Source organism: Lontra canadensis, unplaced genomic scaffold (assembly GCF_010015895.1).
Source record: "Lontra canadensis isolate GAN:19392208 unplaced genomic scaffold, GSC_riverotter_1.0 scaffold111, whole genome shotgun sequence".
In the NCBI taxonomy this organism is placed as follows: domain Eukaryota; kingdom Metazoa; phylum Chordata; class Mammalia; order Carnivora; family Mustelidae; genus Lontra; species Lontra canadensis.
In genome coordinates, this window is record NW_022631105.1 from 1,165,622 (window position 1) to 1,182,735 (window position 17,114).

The following is a 17,114-nucleotide window of genomic DNA, read 5'->3' on the forward strand; positions in this document are numbered from 1 at the left end:
AAGGCCGTGTTTGGGTTTCTAGAAGCCAGGAAGCTTGGCATGGGAGGGCAAGTTCCCTTTTAGGGCCCGCGGCAAACCCCACATGTGTTCTGGGCTTCAGGCCACGCTAGAGCCACACGCGGGCGGCAGACTCGTGGGACGTGGGGCTCTGTGGCGGTTTCTTGGAAACTCTGGGCTGCCCCCCGCGTGGCCCCCAAAGAGCACGGGCAGCGGGTGTTCCAGGGTGCAGAGGGGTTCTCTTTCCATTCCCTCAGAAGTCTCATTTTCTCCCTAAACCTGATGTCTTCTTGGTTTCAGTCTTTAAAAGATTTAAAAAAAAAAAACACTTTAATGCACGGATGCATCATTCTGCTCCAATCCACAGACCTCTCGTGGAATTGTTTTGTGTCACGTGGAAGCAGCCCTGGGGACGGCCGCGGGGGGCATCCCGGCGGGGGCTGCAGGTCGGCAGGAGCCAGCACCACCTCTCCCCTGCCCAGCACGCGGCCCCGGCCCTCCCCGGCCCCTAGCCCAGCCGCGCTCGCACACCTGTGTCCGCCTGGGCACCGCCGTACGCACGTCCGCGTGCATCGGGCTGCTCGGGGCCGTGTGGCTGTGGGACTGTGTCTGAAGCGGGGGCCAGCGGTCCGCTGGTGATTCTCCGTGGCTCTTCAGACACGCGTGGTGACGTTGACAACCGTGTGGGGCAGCGGCCGTCTGCGCATTTTGTCCGCGCCGCGAAAGCGTGAAGGGGCTGGAAATGCCAGGAATGTGGATGGAATGTGTCGGATTTTACCCCTTACATTTGACTTGGAGTAGATGAAGGCTGTGACCCTGTTTCTCCGACCAGCTCGGGGGGACCCTGCCCTGCCGCGGCTGGGCGACCGGCAAAGGCATGGCCCGGCTGCAGGATGTCGTACGAGCTGCAGGTCCCCGAAGCCGAGGAGTAGCCGATGGAGCAGTCGGGGAAGCAGACACGCGGTCTCTGTCGGACTCGGGTCCCCTGTTGGCCCGTGAGTGAGTCCGGGCAGCTCGGCTCCGGGAATACAGGACGCCCCCGCCCCTTCCTCTGTGCCCTCCACCGCCGTCGTCCCCAAATGTCAGCCCCCGCGCCTCGTGTGCGGACGGCCCCTCTTGTGCACTTGGTCTCCGCCTGGGGTGAGAGTGACCTTTTAAAAGCATCTTTCCCATTATGTGCCTTCTTTGCTTAAAACACCCCAGCGGGTTCCCGCCGCTCTCACTGCAGACCTCAGGCTCCCCCCGCAGCCGGCAGGCTCCCCTGGGGTTGGGGCACAGGCCGCCGCCCCGCCTAGCTCCCTTCCCTCCTGCCGTGCTGGCCTCTCTCTGTGGCTGGACTATGCCAGGCCCGTCCCCACCCCGGGCTCTCTCTCTGGCTCTGTCTCCCTGGGATACCCCTCATTTCGGAGACGATGAGCCCTTCCCACCCGGCAGGAGACCGTCGGAGATCTGCTCATCAGAGGGGCCTCCCCTCCTGGGGTCCGAGCCCCTGCCTCCCACGCCCACCCCTCGCCTAACCTCTGTCGCGTGTTCTTACGGCTCTATGAAGTCTCCGTTGTAACCGTGTTCGTTTATCCGTCTGCAGCCTGTCCCCCGCCTGAAGAAACCAGCCGCACACGGACTGAGTCTCTGCTGGGTCCCTGGAACACACACACACACACACACACACACACACGCACATGCACACACACACACGCCCGTCTCCTCTGACGTGCTCACAACAACGTGAATAATGAATAAATAAGTCACTGAGCCCCCAGCCCCCGGCAGGAGTCTGCACCAGGAAAGCCGCTTGGGGCTCGCTCCCCCAATTACAGGAGAAGTTCCGCTTTCACTCGTACCGTCAAGGAAGCTCTTTGCCTGAAATTTAAACATTAACACCTGTACGTGGATAGAAAGTACGGTATAATTCTCTTAATTATTTTCCATCACTCCTGACTTTCATCTTTGTATTTTAACCTCTGCTCGTAGAACCTTAATTTCTGAGATGCTGTATAAGATAATAAGACTCATAAAATTGTTTAAGCTCATCCAGCTCCTTGAGGAGTGACGGCCTGAACACGGGGCAGCGTGACTGCCACCAGCACGCGGGCGCCCCCTCCCCGTCTCCCTGCAGAGCCCGAGTCGCTCCCGCTGCCCCCACGCGCACACGGAGCCCCCGTCATGTTGGAGGACAGACCTTCCCCCTTCCTCCTGTTTAGTAAGAGTAGGCGGTAAGGACAGATCTGCCGCTTTCTTGAACTTTGTTAAGTAGAACCTTTTTGGGACAGAAAGCGTTCGTTATTACCCATTCCCATCGAGGTTTTAATTGTGAGTTTTCATCAAGCTGTGGTTTTCTTCCTCTGCAAGTCTGTGGGGTAAAGGTTAATGGAAGTCGCGCACGCACTCGATGAGCGTGTGTGTTCAGTCCGGCACGGTGGCCTGCTGCGCGTCGCCCATCTGCATGCGGCACCCCCTGAAGACCACCCCGCGGCCGGGGTAATTATTGACGGATTCCAGGAAATGCCCCACAGGCTCGTGCGCCGCTGTTCAGGGCCTCTCTTTTGTCAATACGATCTCTAGCCATTCTGGACCTGGTTCTAGACGCAGGATTCCAGGACCCAAAATTATAATAATGCTCCCAATTAGTTCAGTTCCTCATAATCAAGATGTAACGACTTTCCAAGGCCCCCTCTGTGGTTGCTTTGCCGAGAGGCGCCTGCCTTCTCCCCGAGCCTGCGGACCCGACTCCACGCCTGCCTCAGAGACTCCTGCCCCGGGGGCTTCCCAGACGTTCTTTGAGAAACACGATGTTTTCCTTAGAGGTTTTGTTTATTTTCCTAGTTCTTGCATGTGTTTTATTTTTCAGTTACAAAAGGGATTTTAAATAGAACCGAGAACTCAGTGTTCACAGGCTCAAAACCAGCCTGTTCCTCTGTACTTGGTCGTGCCGCCGTGTCCAGCCACTCGTGCCTCGCCGGCCTGCGAGCCGGGACTCTCTTAAAGGCTTTCCGCTTGGGAGCCTTCCAACTCCTCTCCCCCGTTTTAACCCTCACACTTGCGTCACTGCCGTCGGCTTGGCGACGACATAACGCGTGAGCCTGCGTTTCTAAGTCACGCGGACACAGCCCTGACACGCCCGCAGGGATCCCGCTGGGCCTCCAGAGCTCCCGGAGGGAGGGTCTGGGGAAATGACGAGGGTCACACTTGCCGGTGAGGTCATTTCTGCCGCTAACATGACGTTGCTGCTGGTCGACCTCACCAGGATGAACCAGGCTCACTGCAAAGACGTGTGGAAACGTTCCCTTCCCAGAACAAGTCTCCACGGCAGTGATTTTTAAAATGTAATCAAAAGGGTTAGATCCCCATCTCTCTGTTCCTCACACGTACGTCTTTGGGCTTTTTGTACACACGACCCAGAGGCTGAAGGCCAGACTGTGTTTGCTTTTCCCAGGTAAAGTCCGTTTTGACAACACAGGAACATGGTTTGAGTTGACTTTCCTGGGTCTGTGGCTTTTTTGCTATTTTTAAGGGTAACGTGTGTCTGTCCGCCAGAGGAACGCGTGTTTGAGCCACCCAGGGAGACCAGCAGTCTCGCGGCAAGCAGGAGGAGGGGCGGGGCTTGGGTGCGTGGTGGGGACCCGCTGGGCCGGCAGGCGACGGCCTCCGAGCAGGGCGCTGCTCCGCGGCTTCGTTGTGGTAGAGTCGGGCGGCGATCTGAGCACGATCTGGGCGCACGTTTCCTGTTTCTAGCGAGTCTTTCCTAAGCTGAGAAGTAACAAGGCTACGCTCTGATCGTTTTACCAGATCTGTGCTTCTGGGGACTTGAATGTATGCGTCAGATTTCATTTGAATCTCAAGGATCTTCACGTGCCCGCTCAGGGTGTTGCAGAGCAACGCGGCCGTGGGTCTGGAGTGGTTCCATGCGGGTGGCGGAGCCTCTCCCCTCGCCGCCGAAGTCAGGACGACGACCCCCGTGAACTTCTCCGTTCATCTTTTCGTACTTTTTGCTTGGAATCCAAACCTCTCACTGCGGGAGATCAAACATTTAACATCAACATGTGCCTCTCATGTATTAACGAAGATAGGTGGCAGTGTTAATTTTAAAGAGGAAAAGGGTCCTCCCTTTGCCCAAACAGCAGCAGAAGCAGCTTACTCCTGCCTTTGCAGACGTCCAAGACAAGGTCTTCTCACCAGGAAGGGAATGTAAATGGGCTGCATTCTTCACTCGGACGAAAGGTTTGATTGTCGCACAGTAAAGTAATGCGCTCATAGGCACCAAGGTAAAGAAAGGAACAGAAGCAAAGCTTCCCCCATAAAAACCGGGTCTCCCAAAGCCCAGCTTGCTCCAGCACGCCTTGGCCTCGGCGGGCAGGTGCTGGCGTCCGGCAGTGCTGCTGTAGAAAGATGCTCCACCGGCGGCTCTCTGCGTGTTTCCCGTGTGAGGACCCACAGAGCAGGTGTCCGGATGCCTGCGAGGGCAGTTGGGCACTGACGTTGATGGTTTCTGCATACACTGGCTGAGGGGACGTGAGGCCGAGTGGAGGCCGTTTCACTTCTTTGTCCGTGGGCCTCCACCCCCGTGAGCGTCGGTGTTCCGGGAGAGGGAGCCGTTCCCACTGTTCTCTCGGGTGATAATGAACCCACTGGCCGGGCATCGCACCCCTTCCTCGCCGGTGGCGGGAGATGCTGGAATGACACAGAACCTACCCCACGTTTCACGGAACTAATAACCTTCGCTGTCCCTCCGTGCTGCCCTGCGCTGGGCCCAGACGACCCCCGGCAACACTGCGCCCCCGGCACCCGACGTTCAGAGGCGGGCAGAGCCCTGCCACCTGGCATCGAAGCGTGGACGGGCACCTCGCATGTGAGGAGACAGAGTAATCCTACTAAGTGGCATTATTTCCTTCGTGACCCTGGGAACCAGTCCCAACGTTGACACTACACATAAGACGACACCCGGGAAACAGTCCCCCAGCAGGACGTGGGCTGGGGGCGCGGAGTCCGAGCAGCCACGGGGCGTTAGCACCTGCTCTCCACACTGGAAAACGTCTCATTAGCAGCTGAGTTCACACCTTCTCTTCTACTGGCGTTTTCCAGTGACTCAAGCCTGGTCACCAATACCTCCCTCCCGGGGCAGCGAGCCACAGACGGGAGCACGGCGAGAGGAGGGGATGAGTTCCGGAACCATCCCCGATTGCACGGTCGGCCAGCTGTGAACCCGGCGCGGCGGTCCGAGCTCGTGTTGGCTCCATCCGCAGGAGGTGGAGGCTGAGTGAGGAGGCCGCTGTCCCTGGGGACCAGGCCAGGACTCTGAAGCCAGGACCGCGTGCTTGCTGGCGCTGCTTCTTTCCTCTCCGGCGGTAGTTACGGTGGTGTCGCTGCACTCAGGGCGACGGTGCGGCTGCACCCGCGGCGATGGCCCGTGCCCCGTGGCAGTGCCCCCGCAGCAGCCCTGGGATTCTGTGTTCAGGCTGCACCAGTGGCTGCTGTTCCTGGAGACTCGTGTGTCGTATGTCATTAGCTCAGGGACAATGTCCCCAGGACGTGCCGTAAAGACACAGAATGCAGATGACAACTCAAGAGAGTCCCTCTGTTTCCAAAGAAAAGCGGAGACCCGCCGCGATCACCGTCATCTCCGCGGGGCACACTTCATATTCCCAAAGCGGCTTCACAGAGTGACCGGTCAGCCCTCAGAACCGCCTTGAGAAATCTGTGTTCTGATCCCCATTTTACATAGCGGTGAATTAAGGGCCAGTGAGAGGAGAGGATAACCGGAAAGTCTATGTGGGGACCAGCCCTTGCGTGTCCTACACTGTTAAGAAGCCTTCCAAAGCCCTGGCCGGTGCCTACTCTGCTCCACAGTGTCCCAGCTGAGCGGGAGCTCCTGGGGCTTTCCCGAAGGCCTTGTGGACGGAAGCTATGATCAGCTCCCAAAGACACACAGTGCTCTGGCGATTGTTAGTAAAACCCCATCATGTGCCAGAGCACCCCAAATGCTCCATGTTTCTAGAAATCACTCTTGAGGTCTCGGTGTTGACAATTCCATCAGAAAGCTCATTGCAGAAAACGTTTGAGCTATCTTGACAAATGACGGACATGTCTCCAAGCAATAACATTTTCATCCCAAAGGTTTGGGATTCTGTGTAAAATGATCCCATTCAACGTGGAGGCCCGTCAGTTTGTTTGACACACGGACACTGTGTCATCTGGTGGCCCATAGTCCCTGTGACCCAGAAAGGGTCTTTAGTCTTCCTACCAGTGTTCTAATAGTCTGAGCCAGAAAAGGAGACACAAGATGGGATCTGGACTCGTATGAGGAAGATTAAATGGGAGAACCTCTGGTTGGGTCAATATTTCATAAAGTGTGGCTCACAAAAGCTGATGTCATTCTTGCTGGGCAGAGGACTCACAAGTGCTGGTTCATCTTCCATCTGCCCTAATTACGGATGCTACAGAGCCCGCGACCGGCGTTAGCGGGTGTGTCCCAGTTACTGACTCAGAAAACCCACGATCTGGAACCCGCGGGCTTTTCCCCACAAACACTTTATCTGGGATTATCTTTTCTGCAAGCCCACTAAGTGTAGTCCCAGGAAACCTGTCAGAATTCAAGATTTAGACAGCTCCCCGCTCAGCACTCATCCAAAACCTCTGTCACCCCCAAGTATTAATGGCACAGTGAGCCCCTCTCAAAGCTCGGGGTCCTGCTTCCCAACACTCTTTAAGGACCAGCAGTAGCTTTCAAGATTGACTTGCCAACGCCCTTCAGATGGAACCAACTACTGCTAAGCCCCGACTCCTCACTTCTTTTACATTTCCAGAGTGCACGTCACAGTGGGGTCCCACCAGCTCAGGCTGCTTTCCTTCTAGTACTATTAACTAGTACTATTAACTAGAACTTTGTGTACCCCAGGGCCTGTCTCTTGAAGTTTCAATTCAGAGGTACTCAAGAGCCCGTAACAGGGACTGTGTAAAGTGATGTGGCTGAGGCGGGTACCTAACCAGCAGATGCTCACAGCTCTGGGGACGACAGGTTCTAGAAACATCCCTCATGGCATCCATGGCAGCACGTATCACGTCCTGAATGGGGGGCACTGGCCAAGGGCATGGATTCACACAATGACAGAGAACTGGGGGAGACAACAGCTGGACTCAGAGGGCCAAGGAGGAGGGTTAGGGAAAGAGCTCTCTGAACTGCTGTGGTGCCTCCAAGTTCCTAGGGCTGCCATTACGTCCAGGTGGCCACGGGACCATTAGGAAGTGGCAGCACCCATCGGCGTGGATGTTGGAGGGGCTGCGTAACCCACAAAGGAGGAAGGAGGTGAGGAAATAGATAATGAAACATTCCAAAGTCCGTGCGTTACTTGTCAGGGCATTTCTTCCAACTTCAGAAGATCCTAAGGTAGTTTTTTTGGATGCCATCGTTGACATAAACGTTTATCTGTAGTACGAATTACTTCTAGAAACTTCCAGGTTGTGAGCAGTCATCCAACAAATATTGACCGTGTGCCCAAAGCACGTGCCAAGTGAATGAGACATTGTCCCCATTCTCAGCAATCTTGATCTCATGAGGGCCAGAATGTCCTGACGCCCCCAAGCCAGAGCACAACGCAGAATGCGGTGATTGTCACAAAGACGTAGCTTTTAAAATAGTAAGTGTCCGACAAAGAGTGTGGGTTTGTAGGAAATGAGAACCAGACAGGCTAGCTGGAGAACACCCCAGACTCACAAAGGACATGATAGTGTTTGCACCAACCTCAAAGTCGGGATAGATCCGTCACAGAAGAGTCGCATGAACAACGTGTAAAGAATGATGGTGCTGTGGGGTGGGGGTGGTCAAGACACGGGGAAGTAGTCTTGGTGAGACAGAAAGGAGCAGACTGGTCAAACGAAGTTTGCACAAAGGCTAATGCTGGCCTAGGCTGCGTTGGCGGTTTTTGAAACGGGTGGCATCTGGGACCAGGCGTGGCGATCCTGTCGCTCTGTGAGTGGACTAGGAAGTGGGTGTGAAGGGAGGGGTGTGGGGAGGAGGTTGCAGGAGGGAGCCAAGACAGAACAGCCGTGTCCCAGGTGGCAGCTGGTGACTGCCAGGGGCTTTGGGGTAAGGGTTTAAGGAGTCTAGGCCTTGGCTTCTCCGAAAATAAGGTGAAGGTTTCATCTCCGCTTCTTTCCATCTTGGACAAGAAAGTCCTGTAACGTGGATGTTGTCCGAAGCGGAAGCAGTGGGCGGCACGGAAGAAGGAGAGAAAGGCAGCCGTGCGCGCTCGGGAGAGCTTACGGTCAGCTCCGCGCGACGGGGTCACGAGTGGCTTTTGTTTTCATTCCACTTGCCTTCATTGTTTGTTCTTCCCTATGCACGCTTCGGCGTCATAAACGTGTGCGGTTCAGAACCTGCACCTCCCGCCACTGCCACCGCACCCACGGTCACACTCACTGCCGCACCCACGGTCACACTCACTGCCGCACCCACGGTCACACTCACTGCCGCACGCACGCACTGTCACACTCACTGCCGCACGCACTGACTGCCACACGCACTGCCGCACGCACACACGCACGCGCAACAGGGGCGTCGGGGTGTCCGTTTGGCGCCCGCAGCTCTGTGCTCGCGCTCGGGGAAGAGCCGGGGCGGAGCTGCCCCACGTGCCGACTTGCCCGGTTGCCCCAGAGGACACCGCGGGGACTGTGCCTGCTCTGACCCACGCGTCTCGCAGCCTTGAGAGACAGGACCGCCCAGAATTAACTGTTCAGCAGTCGGGTTTGGGTTTTGTTTAAAACACATGATTTTACGACGAAGGCCTCGCCTGCCCACAAACAACATGAAAATATACTCTCGTGTCACAGATGAAAAGCAAGACTCTTGGGGCGCCTGGCTTGGTCGGTGAAGCCTCCGCCTTCGGCTCGGGTCGTGGCCTCAGGGTCCTGGGATCGGCCCCGCATCGGGCTCTCTGCTGGGCGGGAGCCTGCCTCCCCCTCTCTGCCTGCCTCTCCCCTGCTTGCGTTCTCTCTCTCTCCCTCTCTCTGACAAATAAATAAAATCTTGAAAAAAGGAAGAAAAGAAAAGCAAGAATCTTATCTACAAACATGAAAGAGGAAATTCTCCAAAACCACGAACGGGGAAATCACATCAGTTTTGTATCATAAATGACGTCTCACGAAAACATTAACAGAACGGATCACATGGAGGCCAGAGCGCGGCGGACACAGGCTACCAGAGCCGCACGCGCCAGAATGAAAAAGTTCCCTCAGTTTGATCTGATCGAGTGTATCTTCACGCGATTTGTTCTCAGGGAGGAAAAACAGCCGCATCTGCTCCCCTGCCCGTCCCTCCTCCCTCCAGCCGGGCCTCCTACAGTCCCGGTTGGTGTTTCTTGCTGTAAGTTGAGAAATCCCAGCGAGCTCATGGCACGGTTTCGCTTCCGTTGAGGTGAACCTGCGCACACCCGTGTTTGCAGGAATCCAGGGGGCGTCCAACGCCCCTTTTGCAGACGGCGTCTTGAGGGCAGTGACCCCAGACCCACTTCAGCCGGAACTGTCCCTCCCCCAGCTCCCTCACACCATATTGTAGCTGGTAAACGTTTCACAGAATTTAAATGTCATCTCACGCAAAACTGTCCTTATCAGGGTCACCCCGTCTTCGGTACTCCAGGAGGATGTCTCAAAAGGAAGGAACCAGGCAGTTTGCAGTTGATGTCTTCCGGATTGGGCCACTCGACTGCACTTAAATCCACCGCCTGCCCTTGCCAAGAACCCGGAGGGGCTGTCTGGGCGGAGGTCACGGTGCAGGGCCCTGGCGGGGAGGGGTGGGCAGGCGCTGGTCCTGGGGAGGCTGCGCCTCAGAGGGTCGTGGGGATGTCACCGCGTGGCTCATGTGGTTCAGTGTCATCTGCACAAAAGGCCGTCTGTCCCTTCCCCGAGTGACAGTGACAACCCAGATGCTGGTCACAGCCATCGCTGGCCCCCCCACTGGACCAGGCAGCCACTGCCTTCGCTCCCACAGCGCTTTCCGTGGTTTGTGGACCGACGTGGATAAGCTGCTGTTTGTTGAGTGAATAACACAAGCCAATCCGAGTCCGCTCTAGTCCAACAGGTAGTGCCCCTGAGCCCAGTCGGCCAGCCGGAGGGGAGGCATGGGCAGTCCTGGCTGGCCTGCACGGGGGCCGGACACGCGTGCTTCCCCACAGTGAGAGGACGCAGGGGCTGGCAGGGGGTCGGGGCCAGCCCTCACGGGCGTGGGGGTGCCTAACCCCCAGGGACCCGGACTCATGTGCGTGTGTCTCATTTTGTGTGTGGACATAGCTGAACACCTGTGTGCACACGTGACACCAAAGACCCACAAACACGTCGTCCCAGAGTGGGACCAGTATTTCTGCTGGGCACAATAAAGCCGCTGGGGTTTGGTCCTTTGAAATGCTTTTCCTTAAAGCCACGGTCGTTTCTCAGCTACACAAATTGGTGAGAATGCACGGACAGGGCTGTCTTTGTGGGAGGGAATGTTCTGGAAGCATTTCCTCATCCACTTCCGGCCATCGCCGCTGACAGACAAGTGCCCAGAAAGATTAAGATCTGAGCAGCCGAGGGTCAGGACGTCGGTTCCGTTGTTCTGGGTTTCGGTTTTGTTCTGTCTTCTGTGGCCACCCCACGCTGGTTAACGCCGGCACACGTCAGAGCAGCCCGTATCTTCGGTGCCTCACACCCACTTGATTCAGAAAAGTAGGTCAGTTACAAGGAAAACGGCGTCTGTGTGGACACGTTGTCCACACCGGCTTCGGGTCGGCTGATCAGATCTGGTCTGTGGTGCGTCCTTCTCTTTGCCCATCGGTTGGTAATAGCCAACAGGGCCACGCCATGCCCGGGTGTTCCTGACGCTGGGCTCTGCCCCTGGAACACACACGCCGCGAACACCCGGGAACCAACCGGCAAAACAGGTAAAGAGCCCGCCCTGCCCTGTGCGTCCCGCGGGCCTGTGCGTTTCCCGGGTCCGCGGGGAGCCGCTTCCTCACGCGTGCACACAGGGAGGCGTGGGCAGCGCCCTGTGGCCCGCGTCACGCCAAGGACCCGCCGTCCGCGGCCGTCGCTGAGTCTCTGTTTTCCGTTCCAGGCCTACATGGAGGACCACCTGAAGAACAAGAACCGGCTGGAGAAGGAGTGGGAGGCGCTCTGCGTCTACCAGGCCGAGCCCAACAGCTCGCTCGTGGCCCAGAGGGAGGAGAACGTGCCCAAGAACCGCTCTCCGGCGGTGCTGACCTGTACGTACCGGGCCCTGCTCCGGGCCGGGGGAGGGGAACTCGGGCCGGGCGGGCCCGCTGCGCCGTCCCCTGCTTGCCTGGGTTTCTGCGGGCGTGCGTGGCTGGGGAGCCGTCCCCAGCCGGGAGACGGAGTCGGTGGATTCCGTTGTGGCCCAGGGGCACAGCCCTGGTTTGAGGGCGTGTGGGCCCCAGTGAACACTTGCCTTCTGTGCCGCTGCTGTGCGGTTTGAGACTCGTTTCTTAGCCTCGTGGAGCCTCCCCTTCGTCTGACTGCGATCCTCCCGTCATCCTGGGAAGCTCTGAGCCCTGAGGACAGTCAGCTCTGTCGGCCCGGGATGGGGGAGGGTCCGCAGATGCCCGCCAGCCCCCCGCGGGCCGAGACCGCGTCGCGGAGAGCCCGCTCTCTGCGCAGACCGGCACCGGGAAGCAGACACAGAGAGAGACCAGCGCTTTAATCAACTCGCATCCAGTAGGAGACGGTCTTAGATTACGTGTTGTATGTGGTGTGACTCGGACGGACAGACAGGCCCACGCAGAGGCCAGAAACAGACCGGCCTGGTCTGCCCCTGCCTGGCCGCCAGGACCCTTTCTTAGCCACTTGGCTAAGAAACGCAGCAAGCTCCCGTGTTCCAGCAGGTTTCAGGCCAGGCTCGAGCCTGACGAAGGTAGGACCCCCTGCAGAAAGGACAGGCGTAAGAGGCGCACTTGGGACCCAAGTGGCTGCCAGAAACAGACGCTCTCGGAAGGCCGCCCGCGTGCGCGGCCGACGTGTGCGCGAGTGAGCCGGTGGCCATCCCAGGAACTGCAGGCGGAGCCGTCGGGCACACTTCAAACATAGGAAAATGTTCTTGGTCAGCTGATGTTTTGGAGGACACCGCGAAGCCACACTCCGCGTCCCACACGCTGTGTCCCAGCGCCCCGGAAGCCAGCACTGCCGCCTGCACGGTGCCCCCCCGACACGCTCCCGATGGTCCCACCTCACCTGGCCTGGCACCGGCCGAGGGACGTGTGCTGACGGTAAACGGCAGCAGCCCCACCGGGCTCACAGGTCAGGGTGTTAAAAGCTGACCCCTTGCACTGCCTTCGACACTGACCCGGGCACCACAGACCCTTGACATCTGAAGGCCCTTCCGGGGGTGATTTTTTCTAACAGTTCCCTGGAGGCTCAGACCAGGCCCTCCGTTTCCATGAGGTCTGAGGGGTTTTCCGTGATGGGCTTTAAAAAGAGGAGGTTTTACAGACACCTGGGAGGCTCGGCCAAGGAAGCGTCTGCCTTTGGCTCAGGTCAAGATCTCAGGTTCCCAGGATCGAGCCCCACATCGGGCTCCCTGCTCAGCGGGAAGCCTGCTTCCTCCTCTCTCTCCCTCTGCCCCTCCTCACCTCTTGCTCTCTCTCTCAAATAAATAAAATCTTTAAAAAAAATTTTTATAAACAACATAAAAATAGGAGCTTCTATATTTAGAAGGTAAGTAACAAAGAACCTACAACCGACTAACGTATTTATTAGGCGCCTACTGTGTGCAGGGGCCACTGACAGGCTGGGAGGTGTGAGGCTCTAGCTAGGCTGCTGGGCTCAAAGAGGGCCTGGCCAGGGACGGGGGGAGGCTGCCACCTGAGCCTCGGGCGCACAGCGGTTGGGGCCAGGGACGCCCAGCAGGCTTACCCAGAACATCCCCCAGGTCTGCTCACTTACTTGGACTAACGGGTCCCGAACGGTAAATACTGACACTCAAAGCCTCTTCTTCCAGCACCCCTCCCACAGTGGAAACCCAGACCACGGCAGCAGCCCATGGGGCCCCTGTGCCCACAGGACCTTAGTGATGGTGGAGTGTCCTGTCCCAAGGCCGTGGGAGCCTGACACCTGCCCTTTGACAGGAGCCTCTTGCTTCTTCCCGTGGCGCTGGGGAGACGGGGCCGGTGCGGTGTAGCCAGGCCGGGCTCCTCGCTGTCCCGGGTCCTGAAGGCACAGCTGTGCAGGTCTGGGAAGTCGGGGCAGGGACTGCCCGCTGTTAGCACAGACGTGTTTGCAGTGACCGCCCTGTCCGCATGCCTCTGGCCGTCTCCGCTCATCGGGGAGTCCTCCCGTTGGATCTCAGCCTGCACCCCTTCCTGAGCAGGGCGGGGGTGGGGACGTGGACCGTCTTGGTCTTGCCAGACTGTACCAGAGATAATTGCCTTCTCTTTCGGAAACCCTGCTTCCTGTGGCCAGATGCGCACACTCCCCATGGCATAGAATCGGCTCCCCACGCCTCCGGCCTCTGCCGGCCAGTGCGGGGCCCATGGGCAGGGCTGGGGCCGTCAGCACAGAACCCACCCCTCCCGGCACCCACACGGGCGGGTGGGAGCCGGAGCCGGCTTTCCCAGCACCCACTTCTTGTGCCGTGACCCACCCTGTCCCTTCCCCCGAGCTCCCTGGTTGCTGGGTTTGACGGATTCTTGGATACCCCGGGCAGGACCCCCGCAGTCGGGGCCTCCTGTCCTCCTGCCTCCGCACCTGTCCACGCAGGGAAGCCTTTCGGTGGTTCCTCTACCCAGGAGGCCGGAGCGACGGCCTGACTTCCACAGCTCGGGCCGGCCGGCGTCCGCGGACTCCAACAGCTGGACCCCGTGGCTCCCCAGAGCCCGGACACAGCCCACACAGCCCCCGAGCCTTCCACCTGCCTTCGCGTCCTTCTGCGTCCGGGCCCATCTGAGGCCTGTGCCTCCCGGAGCTGAGGAAAACACCCCGGCAGACATTCCCAGCCACGTCAGGCAGACGCCGTCCCGGGCAGCCATACGGCTTGGGGCAGGGGGCCCGTTTTGGGGTTCTGGATTTTGTTTCAAAGGGAAGCCAGGTAGAGGCAAAAACAGTGTTTCAGGAAACAAGGCCGTGTCCTGAGGGGACCGAGGAGTACTGTCCTTGACCCCCCATGCCTCCAGGACCTGGGCAGTCAGGTCATTTGCTGCAGTGACCGTCGGCTCAACTTAACCACTCGCAGCTTGGATTTCATATTCCCTTTCCTCCTTTGCTCCGAGCCAGGCCGCAGGCTCGTGGGGCTGCGTGGGGCCCAGCTGCCTCTGCTCCCTGCGCTCCCCGCCGCTGCTGTGAACAGACTGACCTCGGGGGTGTGAGGTCTGGGGCCTCGGCGCTGCCTGCCAGCAGCCCAGGCCGCCCTCTCCCGACAGGTGCCGGCTCCCTCACCCAGACTGGGGCTGTGCCTCCTACCGGACCCATCCACAGCCACCTTGCCATATGCACTCCACGAGCCATGAAGCTGGCTCGTCTCCTCTGTCGCCCGGATGTGCCCGTCCCTGCCCGTCCACACCCGTCCTCACCGAGGTGCTGCTGAGACACTTTGCTCTCAGCTCCGTCCGCGGGTCCTTGCTCACCGCCAACAAGAGCTCAATTTCTGGTTCCTCACGCCCCCTTCCCTGTCAGCTTTCTGCCGTTTGCACGTTGGACAGACGTGATTTACGTGTCTCCATCTACAACAACACATCCGACGGGGTCAGTACGGGCTCTGCCTTACCCAGGCCCCCCACGCGGACACAGGTCTGGGCCGGGACATTTGGTGGCCCGCGGAGAGCAAGGGCTTCACGTCCAGCCTTGCTGGGCCGTCCCGGGGACGTCAAGATGCCACCCAGGACTTGTGTGTAGACACGGGGTAGAAGCCGCAGACGTGAGCCCCGGGAGGCTCCGGTCCTCTGTCCCCCATTGTCTGTAGAAGAGCCAGAGGTTAAGAAGGGGAAGCAAGTGGCCCGAGGCTGCCAGCAGCGAGACCCGACCTGGAGGGATTCCCATGCAGGCCAGCCCAGGAGCCCTGGCAAAGAAACGTCACCGGCCGTACGTCTTCCCTCCACGTGTTTTATTGCAGAAGCTTTAAAACCGTCAAGTAGAAGTGACCACGGGGCGGCGGTCTGCAAACCCACCACCCAGCTGCTGGCCGGTCTTGCGCCGATTTTCCTCGACGTGTTTGTGCTTTACCCATTTTTTGGCTGAACTCTTTCAAAGTGAGCTTTAGGCGTCGTGACATCCGCGTAAATACTTCAGCCTGTGCCTCCTAAAAATAAGGATGTTCCGTTCTCCTACGTTCCTACCACCCTGTCGCTGCAGCTAGAAGCTGAGCCTCTCGTTCTGGCCCACCGCCAGCACCGCGGGCCCCTGTGGACGGCGGTGCGCAACCACGACGTAGGCAGGTGCAGCTGCCCTCCTGTGGGTCTTGTGAAAACAGCCCCTTTTGCTTTCTGACGTGACTCGTCCCTAATGAAGCCGCTCTCCCACCGACCACATTCCCATTCCAGCGTCGTGAACGGCCCGGCTGGGAGTCTGACCGTCCCGACGGGTCCGCCAGGAGCTCGCCTGCTGTCCCCCACCCCAATGCCAGCCCATCCCATTCTGGTCTCAAAGCCGAGGCCCGGGGCCCAGGGGCACCGTGGGCCTGAGAGCGGCCGTGCCAGTCTCCACATCTCCAGTGGCCGCCGTGAACATGAGCTGCGAGCGTGCTTCTGTGGCCTCCCCGGAAGACTCGTGAACGCCTGAGCTCGATCACCGGACTGGCAGTGAGCGGCGTCCGCCGACCATCCCTCAACCCCCGACTCTGCCCTTCCGGGTTTGGAAAGAGATGGTCCAGGCAGAGCCGTAATCGAATACATTTTCTCCAAATCGCCTGTTAACATGGCTTCCTCTGCACCACACAGAGGCTTTGTACCTGGTGAGACCTTTAGGTCTAAATGAGCGCAGCTGAAAAGGCGGCCAGTCATCATCCTCTGTGTTTTCCACCATCAACCCGAGGAGGGCGTCAGCCTTCCCGGCACTTCTCCTGTGAGGTCTGCGCCCTTGCTTGACCCCTTCCTTGGATGGACGACCGCACGTGGCCTTCGAAATCCCACACGTCCTGCTGCTCTGGGCATCTGTCCCTTCGTTACCCCGATATTTGCAGCCGTGCCCTCGGGGCCCCGACGCTGAGCAATCCCGTCTCTGGAGCTGGGCTCCCCTCTAGGATCTCTGGAACAAAGTTCTCTCCTCCAGCCAGGGTTTTCTTTCTGGCAACCTGACACTTTAGGGTGAGCTGGCCACGTTCCTCTCAAGGTTCCCATGAGTTCAGCGATGTTTTCCTCATTAGAAGTCAGTGCGGGTGAGTGCAACGCTCCGCCGTGGGCTCCCAGGACCTCGGGAAATCAGGATTCGAAGCTGCACTTCCCATCCCCAGCCCCACGCTTCCCTCCCTCCACCACCTTCCCCTCCGCTGCTTCTCACCCCGTCTCCTGGTCCACTTCAGTCCCGTTTCTGTGGAGAACGCTCGCATCATCGCGTAGGGAAGGGTCCAGAAGACACCGGTGGACGCCGGCCTTCCCTCAGCAGGAACGCTGACCTCGCCCGCGTGGCGCCCTCTGACCCGGGGGGAGGTGCTGGCCGCTCGGGCCCAGTCGCAGGGACGGAGGAAGCCAGAAGCTGCTCCCACGTCCATTCGTGGTCCACCGTCCCCAGGGCCACACCCCTTCCCCGTGGAAAGGGTTAGTTCTGTGGGGTGTCTGGGAGTTGCTCCCCACCTCTGTTACATTAATCAGCAAGTTTCCTGCCGTGCTCTCTTCTCTTACTTTTCCAGAAGCATCCGAGTGTGCAAGGCCTGGGGGTAATAATGTTGTCTCGGCATCGCCAACGGTCAGGGGACACTCTGTCCACCTGGGTCTCCTTCAGATGTCAGGACTGTCCTCGAAGACGATGGCTTAGGCCCACCACCCACCCCCAAGGGGCTCCAGTCCCCCCTGTCAGCACGGGTGCAGGTGGGATTGTGCTCTGGGGGCAGCCGTGCTCCCCACAAACCCAGCTCCGTTGTTCGAATGTGTGTGACTGCCGAGCCCGGGGCTGCGGGAGCCACACCCTCCGCCACCTGCGCACGGTGCGTTCCC

At 58.9% G+C, this 17,114-nt stretch overlaps 1 protein-coding gene across 1 annotated transcript in view; it reads left to right on the plus strand.

Moving 5' to 3' along the window:
• PTPRN2 (protein tyrosine phosphatase receptor type N2) overlaps window positions 1–17,114 on the plus strand; it is a 710,237-nt gene that overhangs the window by 641,037 nt on the left and 52,086 nt on the right. The window contains exon 15 of the mRNA XM_032840229.1: window positions 11,078–11,225. Within this exon, the coding sequence (XP_032696120.1) occupies window positions 11,078–11,225 (148 nt within the window). The remainder of the gene's footprint in view (window positions 1–11,077; window positions 11,226–17,114) is intronic.